This window comes from Poecile atricapillus, chromosome Z (genome assembly GCF_030490865.1).
Source record: "Poecile atricapillus isolate bPoeAtr1 chromosome Z, bPoeAtr1.hap1, whole genome shotgun sequence".
Classification (NCBI taxonomy): Eukaryota; Metazoa; Chordata; class Aves; order Passeriformes; family Paridae; genus Poecile; species Poecile atricapillus.
The window spans coordinates 16,264,771-16,281,374 of NC_081289.1; the positions used below are offsets into that span (position 1 = coordinate 16,264,771).

The 16,604-nt window shown below is 41.5% G+C and overlaps 1 protein-coding gene across 1 annotated transcript in view; it reads left to right on the forward strand.

Moving 5' to 3' along the window:
• Positions 1 to 16,604, forward strand: part of LOC131592968 (inositol 1,4,5-trisphosphate receptor type 2-like) — a 241,875-nt gene that overhangs the window by 122,087 nt on the left and 103,184 nt on the right. Inside the window, exons 35-37 of the mRNA XM_058864988.1 lie at positions 4,640 to 4,830; positions 6,087 to 6,229; positions 7,818 to 7,926. Of these exons, the coding sequence (XP_058720971.1) occupies positions 4,640 to 4,830; positions 6,087 to 6,229; positions 7,818 to 7,926 (443 nt within the window). The remainder of the gene's footprint in view (positions 1 to 4,639; positions 4,831 to 6,086; positions 6,230 to 7,817; positions 7,927 to 16,604) is intronic.

Here is a 16,604-nt window from a genome sequence, read left to right on the forward strand (position 1 = left end):
GGGTCACATTTTGTTGCTTCTTTGGAATTATTATGTGTATTTTAATGTCCACATAGGTGAATTTTCATGTAACAATTTTTTCAGCCCTGAAAATACGTTTATTTCACTTCCCATTTGAATTTTAAAATCTTTTTCCATTTTATAAAAAGCTAGACCTTCATTTTCAATTTTTAGTTCAAATAAAATAATTATCCTGTTGTTACTTTTTTGACAGCAAGAAGAATACATTTCAGATGAAGCACATATTTTATTCTATTTTAACTGTTTGTGTTTCCCTAATTGCAAGAAAAATTCAATGATGATCTTTTTACAGGCTGATAAATATTTTAGTGTAGATTTTCTGTTGGAAAAAAACATTCAAGTGAAGGGTACAAGATTGGCAGGTTTGTGTCGTGTCTACACAAAGCTTTTATTTCCCTTAAAAAGTCTTGCTGTTGCTAGCATTAGTGTCTCTCCATCCAAATGCATTTGTTAAGCAGTCAGTAAATGATTAAGGAGCTGGAGGGACTGATTTATGGAACGAAATTAATTGAACTAAATATGCATCACTCCGTTACGTGACAACTGGGAGGTGTGGGAGAACATGATAGAGCTGTCTGCGACTACCAGGGGGTGTAAACTATGAGCAGAGCAAAGGATTCACAGTCAGGTACAGCTGGGGTTTTTTCCTGACCCACACTGCCCATCACATTCCTCCTCGAGGGGCTCCTAGGGACCACATGCCTGCGTGTCCCCCTGAAAACCCACACCAGGGATATTTCAGGGTGAATTAGCTGTGAAGCCACCACACAGTGCTGTGTTCTGTATATACTGCAAAAGCTAATGGAGTGAAATTTAAAATTAGGGAGCAGTAGGTGGAAATAGCGAGAACGGCGAGGTTCCTTATGGCAAGATAGATTATTCTGAAGAATGGGCATGTAAGGAAAATTACAGGCAAGGGCCACTTCCTGGAAATCCTTAGGACTAAATTGATCCTTGGACTCAGGCAGCAGCACAGTGAAAGGACAGTGCTTCAGGAGGTATTGCTGAAATAGGTCCAATTGCTGTGCTTCTGTGAAGAGAACTACATGGAGGTAATTTAACAAAATAACACCTGGGCCCATTTCAGCCTCTCTGGGGGCAGCTGGACTGTGCTCCTGGGACTTTGCTGGAGCTTGCTCATCTAGAGTACCTTGATTTTTACCTGCTTGATTCTTAGCATTCACAGTGCCCTTTTCTTTTGAAAACTATTTCATTGTTTAAGCAGTATGGGAGGGGAAAGCTGGTGACCACTGGATGCCCACAGAACCAGCCAGGACAGGGCACGGCACTTTGCTGTGACCTGGCTGAATTCGCGGCACTGTGTTTCTTACCACTGCCACAGGTCGTGTTTTCTCGCTTGTCTTGGCTCATCTTGTCTCTCTTGCTGAGAGATAATTGGGAGCAGCAGATTGAGAGTTAGTAGTTTAAAGGATTTCCCAGAAATTCCATCTCCTCTGACACTGGCAAAATGGTGTTGTGTATTCAGGATGTAATTAGCCCCATGCACAGTGCCCGAGGTGGAAAATGGGCACTGTATAAGCCTGGCACTTGCCCTCCACTGCAGGGCAGAATTTACCTGTGCTGAAGACATCACAGAATCACAAAATATTCTGAGCTGGAAGGGACCCCCAAGGATCATTGAGTCTGTTCTGGTAAGTATGCTGCTAGATACTTATGTACAGACAGACATGTAGCTATTTCCCAAGTTCATCAGTCAGATGAAAGACAGACTTTTACCCCCTCTTGGCTCCTTTGTCTACCAGGTCCAACCATACTTTGCAAGTTTGAGTGCTGTCCAAAAGTATTTCTAAGTGGAACAAAAATAAACATGCTTTTAAATATTTGATGTTGATGCTTTAAGGGAGATTGACACATTTTGAAGAGGAAAGCAGCCTACAACACCTAAATTAAAAATAAATATTTATGTTCACATTTGTTCATCAGCTTTCCAAAATGTAAAAATATGTTTCATGTTGTTTTAAATAATGAAATGTGAAACAAATGAAAGCTAAACTTTCTACAAGCTGAAAAGAAATAAGAAGACAAAGGCTTTGTTTATAGCTTAGACTTCAACAGTGCCCTTTGACAACCAATACAAATCTTAATTACAAATGGAATTATACATGTAAGAACTGCTCAAAACAAAGGAGTAGTTTTTTTCTCTCTCTGGTTTTCTTTGTGATAGTTTTAATTAGCTGCAACTCTTTGAACAATCATAGTCCTTGACTGCTCCTCAGACAATGATGGAAGTTGTTAAGTTCAAATGGCATCTGTAGGACTGCAGAAGCCTGAGTTTTCCTCTGAACAGTGTGCTCCCCATTGCTAAATTTATTCTTCAATATATAAGGATTCTGCATACATTCCACTTAATTGAGAAGTGAGCATTGTCCAGTAGCATTCCAGTGATTGACATGAGGACACAATAAATTGGATTAATAGGCTGCAGCACCCTACCCATATTGGCAGAACTTTAATGGACTTCTCTAGTAAAGTAGGCAGCAACAGGGCAAATGTGTTTTGAAAAAACAGCCAAGTTGAATTATATGGAAAAACAATCATTAGAAATAATGGCCAGCCATACATGGCATTTTCCACATGTAATCAGGAACCTGCCTTCAAAACAAATGGAGAGAGGAAAAGTCAATTTGTGTCTTCCCAGCTTAACTTAATTTTTTTTTTTCAATTCCCTGTGGCCAACTATATAAAAGAAAGTGCCTACCAGAAATGGAATTAGATACTTCTCTTCCATCCCAATGGAACAGCCTGATCCATGGGGGGGAAGCCCCAGTCCTGCATCAGGATCCAACCTTGCAGTGGGAAGAGAGGAGGGTGCCCTGAACCCGTGGGATCCATTAGAGTGAAGAGAGTCTCTCTGACAGAGCGCCCTTGCCACAGTCTCTGAGGCTGGGGGTTGAGGTGTCACAGCCAGATTTAGGTTTATAATAAAAGCTGTCATTTCAGTCTAGTCCTGAGGAGAAGAGAAAGTTTGTGCCTGGGATCTGTGACTCACTGTGCTTGGCAGCACTGCAGCTTTCATTCATCAGAGCTGTGTGGTGCCTCTGCCTGCACATCCTCCCATGGGGCTGGAGGCATGGGCTGTTTGGGACAGAAGGGCATCTGCTGCCTTCACAGGTTCAAGACATAAAGCTGGATATGTTTTAGAGCTGGGAGGGAGAGATTAAATATTTTTGATGCCTTCCCCCACTGTGGAAAGCGTGTTAGTGTGGAAAGGTGGGGAAACGCCTCAGAGAAACGTTGTGTAGAACTGCAATTTGGGCTAATGGTTCTTTAAAATTCAGCTTGTTTCAATAAGGAAAATGGAAAAGTTACTTATTATTGGTCATTATTACAAATGGATTAGAACAGCTTCATTTTGCTTTTAAGTTTTTATTAAACATTAGCTGTGCCACAGAAATTAAGTGAACTGACGTGGAATACAGAGCCTAATCACTGGAACACAACCTGATCTTTCAGAGATATTGACCAGAGACTCACAGAATGGTTTGGGTTGAAAAGGACCTTAAACAACATCCAGCTCCAACATCCAACATGCCATGGGCAGGGACACCTTCCACTGTCCCAGGCTGCTCAGAGCCCTGTCCAGCCTGGCCTGGAACACTTCCAGGGACGGAGCAAACTCTTGTTTTTTGGTTGAATTTCAGACTACCAATGCTGAGACAGAGAACACTGTCACTCTGATCTCCAGTGGAATGGAGAGGAGCAGCTAACACAGAGATTTTACTGGGGGAGAGGGCAGATACCTTCTAACATTGCCATTCAAACTTCCTTTTCAAACAACAGCTCAGGATGCAATTGTAGTTTAATAGTGGATGTCCTGTAAGAATTCCTGAAAGTCTCTCCTAATTCTTTTAAAATTCTCTCTACTGTCATTTCCTGCTTCTTAAGTCTAAAAAAGAAAAAAATAATAATTTTTTAGGAATTGATTAAATTCTTCTAACTATCAGTTAGACTGTCAGATATTTATTAGCTACTGTATCTATTGCAGTGGCATCCAGACACCATCCAGGAACCCAGGGTTTAGCAACCCTAGCAGTATAGGAAACCCAGAGAGAAGAGGAGACAGTCTTTTTCAGATTTAATTTGTAAGCGCTTGGTTCCTCAAGGTTTTCACAAGAGAAATACACAGTTAAGCAACAGAGAGAGAACTTGTGATAAATTAGATAAATGTGCCTATGTCCACTAGTAAGAAAAATTTCAGAATTTCCTTCTGAATAGAGTAAAACTAACTGTTGAAATAACAACACATACTCCTTTTGTTACTCTTAATAATATCTCTGGATTTTTTTCAAGTTAGTAAAAAAGTTAATATTGTTTTTAAAAATAAATGTCTGTGAAAATAGATACTGAAAATGACCCTCATCTCATTTAAAGTAGTACAGCTTGCTTTCTTTAACTAGATTGTGGCTGATTTCTATCACTTAGGAATGCTTATTTTTAAGGGTTCTTATTTTTAGGATCCTTATTTTTAATACCTGTTGAAGTGAGATTACTCTGACCATTAACTTCAACGGGATCAGGCTTTAGCATGCCATAATCTCTGTAAGATTTTCAAGTTTTTGCCACTGTATATATCTTGGGTTTTTCCTTCCTATTAAAGCAAAGAACCGTGGGATTGCGATTCCAGTGGATTTGGACAGCCAGGTGAACACCTTGTTCATGAAGAGTCACTCCAACATGGTGCAGAGGGCAGCCATGGGGTGGAGGATGTCAGCCCGCAGTGGACCTCGCTTCAAAGAAGCTCTTGGCGGGCCTGCCTGGGATTACAGGAATATTATAGAGAAACTGCAGGTACAGAAATAGCAAATGGCTTGGGCAGCAGTGGGACTGCAGTTACCTCACATGTGCTAAATGTGGAAAATACCAGAGACAAGCCCAGTGAATTTTTAGTGCTGGATGAGAGGACCCACTGCACTTCTGTGTGGGGGCAGCTGAAGGCTCAGCTCTTCAGGATCAGTATTTGGCTCCTACAGAAGTCAGAGAAGGGTAGGAGGTGTCACAGAATGAGCTGAGCTGGAAGGGTCCCACGAGGATCATCGAGTCCAACCCCTGGCCCTGCACAGACACCCCAACAATCCCACCCTGTGCCTGAGAGTTCTGTCCAAACACTCTCAGAGCTCTGGCAGCCTTGGGGCTGTGACCATTCCCTGGGGAGCCTGTTCAGTGCCCCAGCACCCTCTGGGGAAAGAACCTTTCTGTGATAGCCACCCTAACCCTCCCCTGACACAATTCAGGGCCATTCCCTCAGGTCCTGTCCCTGGTCACACAGAGCAGAGTTCAGGGCCTGTCCCTCCTCTTCCCCTCGTGAGGAAGCTGCAGAACTGCTGTGAGCTCTGACCTCAGTCTGCTTTTCTCCAGCTGAACAGACCAAGTGCCCTCAGCTGCTCCTTGTGTGCAGGCTTCACCTGCAGGCCCTTCACCCTCTCCATGTCTCTCCTCTGGACACTTACATTGTGGTGCCCAAATCTGCACACAATGTTCAAGTTGTGTTCTCCTCAAAGTGCTCCACAGAGCATCATCTCCTTTCTGCCTTTTTATGGCCACATGTCCTGTTCTGGATGCAGAGAAGATACTGGAGGTTTTAGGTCATGTTTGTGTCACTGGAGATTGCTATGAGATGGAGATCACCTTGTGCATGTAGAGCCTAAACAGCATCAGGGGTTTATGACCTGAGAAAACAGCAGGACACAGACAAGTGGAGGGGCCCTAAACACCAAGGACACAACCTGTGGTAACACATTAACTGTGTCTGATGAGCACTGTTTGTCCAGCACACCATCATCCTAACTGTTGTCACAAGTTTTGTGAGTATTACTGCAGAGGAGAAGTTTGAAAGAGAGTAACAATGGGCACCTTTTTCCCCTTGCCCTGTGTGAGGAGTGGCGTGAAGAAAGGCTTGAAGTGTCTTTACAGCCACCTGGGTTGCCCAGGGCTCTTGCAGCTGGGCATCACACTGGATCAAGCAGTGCATCACACCAAACTGTGCGTGCCACAGCGATGTTGTCGTAGTTCTCTTGCAGTTACGGATGTTCTCCTGTCTTCCCCAGGACGTGGTGTCCTCCTTGGAGCAGCAATTCACGCCCATGATGCAAGCTGAATTCTCGGTGCTGGTTGATGTGCTGCACAGCCCAGAGCTCCTGTTCCCTGAGGGCAGCGATGCCAGAATAAGATGTGGAGCTTTCATGTCCAAGTAAGTGGCATGCAGAGGGGCCTATTTGCTTCTTTGCAAAAGATGGCAGGGTTTTAACATTTTCAAAACCACTTACCTCTGGTTTTCAACAGAAACGTGAGGATGCAGGTGTCCAAGTTCACTGTTGAAAGCTTAAAGTGAGGCCTTTTGCTCTGTATTTTATATTTCTTAGCAGTTTTGTTGTCTGGAGAGCACAGAGAGAGAGAGGTTGCTTGCCTTACCTGCTAGAAATGGGATGTTAGTGGCTTGTTAAAATTGTGGCAGGCTCAACCTACTTCTGTATTTTCAATGGGCTACTTTTGCTGTTATATTTCGACAAATCTACAACAGAAACATAGATTTTTCCATTGCAGAATTTTCAAGAATTTATAATGAAGCAGTGGGCTGCTCAATGCTTGTGGGTTTTTTGTTGGATTTTTTTTTTGGTACAGCAAATTGATATTTTAATTTTAAACTGCCAACAGCTTTTTGAAAATACATTTCACAGGGACCCCTGTCTGGTCTTGAATTATTAGATGTTTTATTTGCAGTCTGTGCATTGGAATAGAGTCTTGCAAATTTTTTATTAGTTCTCAAGTGAGATGCCCTCCCTGCCCTTGAGAAACTATAATTTAAACAGAGATAACTTGGGGGAAATGAATGCATTTGGCAGCTCTCCTGATTCCTCGGTTATTTGCATATTCTGCAGAGGTAGCATTGTAACAATATACTTTATATGTTTGGAAAAATTAAAAAAAAAATAAATTCAGTTTTGAGATTATCCCAACCGATGTTGTCTGTCCAAACTCCTATTTGAAGCCAGCATCAAAATGCAAAAAAAAAACCCCAAAACCTGTCCAAGGCCTTCAGACTTCCTCCCTTCTTATTTTCACAAACATTTCTCCAACAATGTGTGAACCAGTGCAAGGACCTGTGCACAGATCTGTTCTGCACAAAGACAGAAAGGCTGCTTCTGGTGTCGGCTTCAGCTGACTGACATCCAAACTCCTGTCACAGTCATAGCTGGAGACAGAAATGGACCTTGTTTTCTGGCTTGTCAAGTGGTTGTGTGAATGTATACAACAATTATGCTTCATCCAAATGTCTGTATTTCTGAACACTTCCATGTAAGGTTTTTTGGAAATCCTTTTGGCTGAATACCATTTTAATTATATCATAAATATATTACAACCATCATAGAAGTTGGAAGGTGTAAAGGTTGTAGCTTTTAAAGTATGCAAGATGCATGGTGAATCCTGGTTACCTTTTGGTTAATGGTTAAAATAATAATGGTTAAAATGGTTAAAATAAATTACCTTTAAATAAAGGAAAGATGAAATAGCAAGTCTGGATCTTAATCTGGAAGCCCTCATAAAAAGTGGATGTAGAATTGTGCCTTCTGTATGGGCAGTACAATATGCAAATTGACACAAAAATATCCCAACACCTTGAAAATCCCATTTCCTTTTTAATTATGATTTCTCTTGACCACTTTTATTCCCTTTCCTTGAGGAAAAATATAGTGATGGACAATTTTTACATAAAGAAATTGTAGTATGGCTTAGCAACAATGTGAAATGCTCTTTGAGTTTTAATATTTCACTTTCAGGTTGATTAATCACACAAAGAAGCTAATGGAGAAAGAGGAAAAGCTCTGCATTAAAATCCTTCAAACTTTACGAGAAATGCTTGACAAGAAAACCAACTTTGCAGAAGAGGTACTGCTACCACTTTAATATTAAATATAGAACTAACAGTACAGTATTAATAACAGAATCTAACATTATTGCAATTTTTTGCATGTTTTAGAGATAACCTGGTGTCTTAGGAACAGTGTGGTAAGGTAGGAAGCTGGTTTGAAACAAAAGAAACTCTCTGCCTTACATAGTTTTGTGTGAGGGACTTGGTAAGAGTCAAGGCAAGCAAGATGAAATGAAGGAGCAGTAGCAAGTATTACTAAGTTTAATTATTATACATTGGATAGTCTCTGTTTCTGGTGATTGTTCTTCATTTGTCACACCCGACTTTACCACAAAATCAACAGATATATAGGTCTTTTTAATTGCAATTGTACAGTTTTTCCCTGCTGCCTGTGGTGCCAGACTTTTGTACTCCACACACTTTTTCATGCTCGCAAATGTGTGAAAGGAAATCTGCAATGTTTAAGCAGAGCTGCCAGTTTTGGGAAGAAGTGACATAGTCTGTACTCTGCAAGTGTCTAATTATTTCTTGCATTCCTCTTTCCCCTCATTGCCCAGTTTTCTCTTGCAAAACCAAGTCTTTCAAATGACTCTTTCATTTTGCCTGTTCCTTTGGCTATCAGTAGGCAGATTCAGATGTAGATGTCAGCTGTCCCTGCTCTTTCTGAGCCTGATCCCAGTGTCTTCTGTGTAGTTTCCTCTTATCCGTATTTCTGGGTATTCCCCAAATCCTTTCAGCATTATTCACTCCAAAATATGAATCATGGAGCTATCATCCAATCTCTCAGTGCTGACATCAGATCTGCCCTGTGCAAAAATAACCAGTGTAAGTAGAGGAAACCAACCCCATCTTCACCTCCTCCTCAAAGAAAACTGTAGTTAGGCCTGGGCAGACAAATTCTTTTTAAATGTCACAAAAAGAATTTCACAGGGGAAGCAGATATTACTATTCTTTATTATCATTCACATTTATTCTAATAGCATTATGGGTGCATAACAGCACTGCATCACATGGGAAAAATAATTTGCTTTTGTAACTGACCTTTGCCAAACCTCTCCAAAAGAATTTCATAGATGCACCATAAATTAACCTCCTGTAAGGACTACAGGGGAGGAAAAAAGGCAACACTTTTAATGTAGGACTTGAAACAAGCAAGAAAATTTGCTTCTTTTAGTTTCTCCTTGTACCCTGTTGTGGGTGCTGATAAAGGGAGACAGAGTTAAGGGAGCGAATTCCCATCAGAGGGAATGTACTCCATAGGTCTGTAAGGGCTCTGCTTCTCAGGAGTGGGTAAAGGAGGTGTATTCCCAAATCCCTCATGTGACCTCCATCAGCTCAGGGGTGCATGGTGGGTGGAGAAGCTCCTTCTAAACAGAGTTTCTCCCCTGTGCTTCCTCTGGAGTCCCACTGGTTTTACACTGAGCAATGTGATGAATCAGTGCAAACAAATACATGAATAAACAAGCTTGGATATGCTTTGCAAGTGCTTCTCTGGCTTGCTACTCTTATGAGTCATTGTTCAATGCCATGGACTTCAGAACACTAAAAATAGCACAATGAATAGCCTCATGTGCGTGTTTCCCATCTTTTTTTGAGCTGTGATCTCACTGCCTGCAAAGTTATTCAACCATGGTATGCAGATTTAAAAAAAAAAAAAAAAGAAGTAGTACACACATAATGGTCATAACCAGAACAAAGCTACTGAGGGATGTGGGACATTTTGACAGGAAGCCTGAGTTTGCTAATCATCTATCAAATTGTATTTTCTGTTATAAACTTGACAGAAATGGTAAACCTCCAGTTTCTGCAGACTTCCCCACAGTGAGAAAGAAGGATGAAATCATGAAATAAAACTTCCTCCTCTCTCTTCATGTTAATTCCTACCACTGAGCACTTTCTACTGTCTTTGTCCTTCATTTGACCACAAGAAGGTAGCCTATGTCATTTGCTGAATGAACAGGAGGCAAAATAGAAGTAGGGGCTTATTTCACTGATTTTATACCTATTCCTATATACACTGCGTGAACTCTATGGTCGCACCTCCCCTTGGTGGTGAGTTTCAGGTCTCTCGTGCTCTCCTGGCTCCACATCCTTGGATTTCCTTGCAGTCAGCCTTGGAGGCAGCACTCACTTGCGCCTTGTCTTGCTTAGCACCACAGCATGTAATCGTGCTGGGAATCAAAGTTTAATTTGAGAAGTTTAATTTAAGGTATATAAATGACACATAAAACCCCTTGGACATTGATTTGCTTTCATAAGTAAGTGTGGGTGATTATTGCAGTCTCCTGGGAGTTCTGCATTGAATCCTAGCCCTGTTTGTATTGATTAGGTCACTAACAGGAGTGAAACCTGATCTACAGCCCCTCTCTTCCAAAACAGAGTTAAAACACTTGGGGAAAGCAGTGTGTGGAGGGAGCTCACATTGCCGGTTCAGAAAGCTACTGTAGTATTTAAATGTATTTATCTAAAGCTTGTTTCAGACTGACTATTTGAGAAAGAAAGCAGGAGGGACAGAAAGAACTGTGCTTGGACTAGATCCGCCTCAACTACATTTGGGTTTAGAATCGCTGGCCATTTTTATACCCATTTTCCAAAACCTGAAGGATCTTGAACTGGGATTTTTGAATTTATTTAGGCATATCTTTTTGTGTTTCACTGTAGTGCTTGATATCAGTTTAATTTCTTTGAGCATGTTGCCTCTAGACCTATTTATACATCTCAGTTTGAATCTGAGTAACATTTCCAAAAGCACCTGAGACATGTAGACTGATGTGTGCTCACTTTGCAAATGATTGGAGCAGTTTAAAACTTAGCATTACCTTGCTGCCCTGCTTAAGGTGCCAGTTCATACAACAGAGCTGGTGGGCCAGGAAGGGTGGCCCAGCATCTTCAAAGAGGATTCAGATGCTTAAATTAAACCCTCCTCAGTGAATTGGATGAAGCTGTTGAACTCTTGACCTAATGGTGCCCAGATGGCGACTTCTTGTGTCAGTCCACCTGTTGACATGGCAATGCCTTGGGTATGGACAACCTTCTGATTTCTCACCTGTTCATAAATCAGGTCAGCACCCCTGGGGAGAAAATATCCTCTGCTACCATGTACATACTACATCTGGTCAGTTGTGCTAATGGATGATAGGGTGCTAGAGAATGTGCCAGAATACAGGCCTGTGTGCCCCTCCCTAAGGCAGCTTCTCTGAGAAACACTGCTGTAAATAGATGGAACCCTCTAGGAAGGGGTGGGTGCCTGTGTTGCAGAGCATACACTTTATACTTTTTCTTCCTCTTTTAGGTGTTGAACTTCAGTATAAATAATTGAAAACTGCATTTTTAAGTGTCAGTAGAACAAAGACTCTGTAAGCTGCTTAATTGTCAGAAATAAGTAGCTGTGCTTTTTGCCTTTTTTGGAAAAACTCATGAAAAATGTTGGTTTTCTCTTAGACATTTGCACAAGTTCATGATTTAAAATCATGGAAGTAGCTTTGTGGCCTTTTGTTTTGCAGGGTTAATGTTTCTGCATTCAACTTTAGACATCAAATGTAAGCTATGAAATGTTAGCTGTCCTCTCCCCTTTGTTTGCAGGAACACCACCAAATACACATGTGAAAAAAACCAGTACAGTACAGCTTTGGTGGAAATACAAATGTATTTTATTCCTGTAAGATGTGGTCCCAGATATGACCACTGCTGGCTCTTGGTCATTTTGTGCTGGAAGAACTGAATCTTTTCATGCAGAGCTGTTGACAAAACTCCAGTGAGTTTGTCAAAAGCAATAGTGCCAGTTTATTATTATATTGATCTACCACTCAAGCTGAAGCCAGTGGGAGCTGCAGGTCTTTTTCTGCTGGGGTAAATGGCCTCAATGGGTTTTAGAAGCCAAGAGATTTTGTTGGGAGCCACTAAAGTGTCCCAACATTGCAGCTCAGTTGAATCACAGACATTCTCAATTTAAACTGCATTCTATTCTATAGCCTCATCTTTTCAAGATCATTTGATCTTATTTGCATGTGCAAATTAGGCAGCATTCAGATAAACAGCATTTGTAGGTTAAAAAAAAAAAAAGAGGAGGAAAAAGAGAATAATTTTGAAAATGTGTTGCTTGCTGAATGTATCAAACCTCAAAAGGATGCTTATTTTAAATGGGAGACCAGGATCCAAATTCCTTTATTTGTGTTACTACTCACATTTTGGGTCAGTGGCACTGCAGGCATTTTGAAGAATTATTTTTAATTTTTCCCTGTTTCTGCTCAGTTTTATTTGTGCTGATGTATAAAAATACCTGTGCACTGGCCTGGTTTTCCCTGTTGTCAACAGGCCATTCTCCTCACTAAGCTCAGTGTGCCTGCAAGGTGATAGAGGGTCAGAAACACCACAGGAGAACATGTACACTCAGTGCTGTTTGTACTGAATTTTTTTTTAAAAAACAGTCATCTCTTTTAGATGATAAAAGACACTTTTGCAGAATCCTGCATTAAAAATTCCCTCCTTAGGAAGCCAGTTCACAGAGGGGAACTGGAGGTGAAGGGAGGAAGAATGTTTGGTTATCTCCAGCAGTGCCAGTCTGATTGTGACCAGCACTTCTGGTATGGTCTAAAAACTGCTGTTGTGGCTTTGTCATGGGAGTTAAATGGTGAGTGAAAAGTCAAACACAAGTGGGACAAACCCCTGGTCCTGGTGCTTTGTGTGAAGGTGGTGATCAGCTGCAGAACCAAAGCCTCCAGGAATTTGTTGCAGCAGAGGATTCAGGCTTTGCTATTGCCCTGAATCCTCTGAGCCAGTAATTGCAGTGGCAGGAGCACCAGAGCTTTCAGACATGCAAGACTAAACACTGGATGTGGTCAGAACCTTCAAGAGTGGTAATTTCTCATTAGACCCACGCACTGACATTTTACAAAAGAGAGAAAACCTACAGAAAAACAAATGAGCACAGTTTCACTTTTCCCCCTCTAGGCTTCAAGCTGGGATAATTAAGCAAAAGGATACCAGGAGGCATGTGATGGTGTTGTTTGTTCTAGCCAGGTGTTGTCAGCCACAGTGCTCAGAGCCTCGGGCCATCAGCCACCGTTGTGTTGTTATTGCTGCACATTTCTGGGGCTGTGACAGGCAGCATCAACCAGAATATTCTGAATTAGCATCTCTCAACTTTGGGGTACCCCTTATCCCTCCTGTGATATGCATTGTTCTGGACTGAAGGACAACACTGCTGGACAGCCCCTAGATATTCTGTTGGATTTTCAATCATGCACATTTGTTGCTGATGCAAAAACATGTGAGAACTTGATATATGAAAAGTGTGACTTATTTTTAAGGGGATTTTTTTTTTTCTGTAAAAAAATTTTACAGGCCCTAGAGATTTGCTCCAGCTTTGGACTGTCACTGCTTGTGTCACCTTCAGAAGCCTGTTCAGAGCCACTGTGCTTGGGCCAGTTGTGAGGTGCTTACAGGGGTATGTGCCATGGGTAGTTTCAGGCAGAGTGCATTGCTCTTGTTGAGCTGGACAAGAACTTTAAACTCAAAGTCATGTATCAAGGACAGGTAATTCAGGAGACAGCCCTCCTGACACTGAACAAAGTGCAGGTCCTGATCTAGTGAAAGGCAGGAGCAGTTTAATCTGCTGCAGGGGCAGTGAACACAGACCTAACTACATTGCAGTCATGATTCTGCCCTCTCTTTCATATGCATAATTGTTAACTCGCCATGATGCAAATAAAGTATCTCCAGAGACCTAAAGGTACTTCTGTTTCAGGTGATAGTTCAGTGAGCAGTGGTGTTCACTACCCTCTGACACTTACTCTTTTTTCTTCCAAAACCTTGGTTATTTTTCCTTTGTTTCTATGTTCTTCAAGTCACAAACTAATCTAATGGCAGGATGCCCAGGCTGTAAAAACACATGGTTGTTAACACATTTCATCCAAAAAACTGTAGTCTCTCAGCAGAGAGACTCATATTTATCAAATTTTAAGAATATGGTATGTTGTTATCCAGTTTTCTTTCAGAAATATTAAGCCCCAAATCCTGATTGATAAATTATTTTGGAACTTGTATCATCTGCCCTTCTTACATATGTCATCTCTCCTCTAAAGGAGCATCTGATGCTGTAAAATATTTTTTGTAGTTACTGATTTAAACAGCATCAACCAAACCAATAAAACTGGAGTAGCCTGCTCCTTGCTCTGAGCTTCAAATGACCGATTTCTGCTCTGGGATTCCCCCTTTACACTGTATATGGGACATAGGGGGTTTGCCCATCTTATTTCACATTAACTCCTTCCTATGGATGTGATCTTAAGAAGAGCAAACCAGCACAAAAATCTTAACTGCCTGCAAACTGCTTGACATCCTTCTATATTGATATTTCTATTTGTTAAAAACAAATTAGAAAAGAGTGCAAGAGAAGAGAGCTGTTTAATAAATGAAACTGTTAGAGCTCTGAGGATGATTCATCTCACCTTACTCAGGTACAATATTCATGGAACTGATCAGGATCCTTTTTGTGAACAACAGCAATTAGATTTTCTTTTGTTATTGTTTTGAGTACAGGTGAGATGAATTTCACTAAAGACTTCAGTACATCTAGAAGTTGAAATTCCATGAAGTTTGGGGTGGTTGCAGGGTTTTTTGGGAGTTAGGAGAATAAAACTACATAAACCTTTTTCCGGACTATTATTCTGGAAGATATTTCTCCCCACACGCTTCCCACTCCCTTTTCAGAATTAATTCCTATAAGAAAAGGCCACATTTATGAGCAGTTTCAGTACCACTGCCAGGTAAGGGTTATAATTCTTACTGGGAAGCACAGAGAGTGCTGCAGTATCGCAGAGACCACAGTGTGGCAACTGTGGACTTTTCAGAAACGTCTCCTGTCTGTGGGAGCAGGTCAGCTGCTGCTGCTGCTGCATGGCTCAATTCCCACAGCAGTCAAATGTCTGCAGTAGTCAAGGAGGGGGCGAGAGAAAATGTCTCCTTTGGTTCTGAATTTCCTTGGAAGGGGAAAAGGGTTCTTTTGTTTTCCAGGTGGTTTTTTTTTCTGTTGTTGTTGTTGCTGTTGTTGTTGACTGTCACAAATTTGCTGCTGCTTTATTTAATATGTTTGAGCAACAATCCTGTTTGTACTTTGCAGTCGCACCAGAGATAGCAGTGAGCAGAATTCAATGCCTTATATTAAGGATGGCCAATGAATATTTATGATAGACCTAGGGAGCCAGTAGTAAAAATGAAATCGGTATGATGCCACTAGATCCAAATCTTTGATCTCTGTTTTAAGAGAAAATACAATAAAGCAGGGGATAATGGACTCATTATAATGGAATGGTTAGTTATGGTTACTTAGGGCAGCATGAATAGGTGGCATTACATAAACTGCTCTAGTCCAAGATTTACGATCCAGAAATGTGTTTCAGGCACTGAGTTTCTACAGGAAACATCAGTTTATGATATTGTTTTGGTTTAGTCAGTCCAAGAACAAAGAATTAAAGATAAATCCCTTTCAGATACCAGGATGGGGCATGCTTACTAGGGACAGCAAAAGCAGTAACAACTTCAAGGCCCTTCTACTCGACCTCTTTCTGTGCTTCTGCTCCTCATCCATCACCCTGTGAGCAAGTAGAGGGGGGGCTGGGCATCACAGAGGGGTGAAAATTAGATTCCACTCCCTGCCCAGGCTGTCTTACCAGATACCAGGTGTGAGGGGACACTTGGGCTCATCAGGAGAGAGGGGACAGTTGCTGGTTTGGCATAACCAGGAGCACGCAGGGGTGGTGGCTGGAGATGTGTGCCACAGCTGGATGCACCTACCTCCACCAGGAGCAGGGAGAATCTCCTGCAGAGTGCTGAGACAGCTCCCAGGGAGCCTAATGAAGGAGCTGGTATTTGACAGGGACAGGGAGCAGGAGAGAGTGAGCTATTTTTCTTTTTAATGGTTGCAATTACTTGCTTAACACCCCTGCCACACCAAGCAAGACGCAGAGGAGGGCTGATTCCAGGCTGCAGATGAAAGCTGATCCTGAGGTCTCCGTCTAGCCAGGCAGGAGGAGGAAATGGAAACTCACTGTTTTCTGATTAGTTTCAAACTGATGTAATTTCTAAGGGACTTCATCACTAATGACATCTGGCAAGGGATTAGTCTGTAATGTGGCCTATCTCCCCTTCTCCCCCTTTTCAAGAAAAATAAAATATATGCTATATTGAACTTCGGAAAACAGCTATTAAGCAACCACAGTTACTGCTTCTGATAGGATTTTTTTTTTTTTTTTCTTTTTGGTCTGATGAGGATTTTACCCAGCATGTTTGGCCTTGGAGGAGTGCCTGGATGGTATTGCCAGCTGGAATTGTCAGAGCTGCTTTGTCTTCTGTCCCAGGAAAACAGAAGCCTGGCAGGCAGTCACTCTCGCTCTTATTTCATATCCCTGCTTAGTCAGAGTTGCCAGCCCCAAGCACTGAAAACCCTGAGTCAGGCCACAAACAAATCACGAGATTTGGCTTGAAAATCATGAGATTTTAAATTACAAATAGTTTATTTGGGATTTCTCTGAGTCTTTAAAGTGTCTGTTCTTCCGATTTTATTGTACAAATCCCAGAGTTTGAAGTATGCTTTGTTGAATTATGCATGGGTTTATTTACTGAAATAAAAGCCAGGTTCATTTATGGTTACCTGACCTCTGGAGTTTGTGGGAAAAAGACCAGAATACTCAGAGCT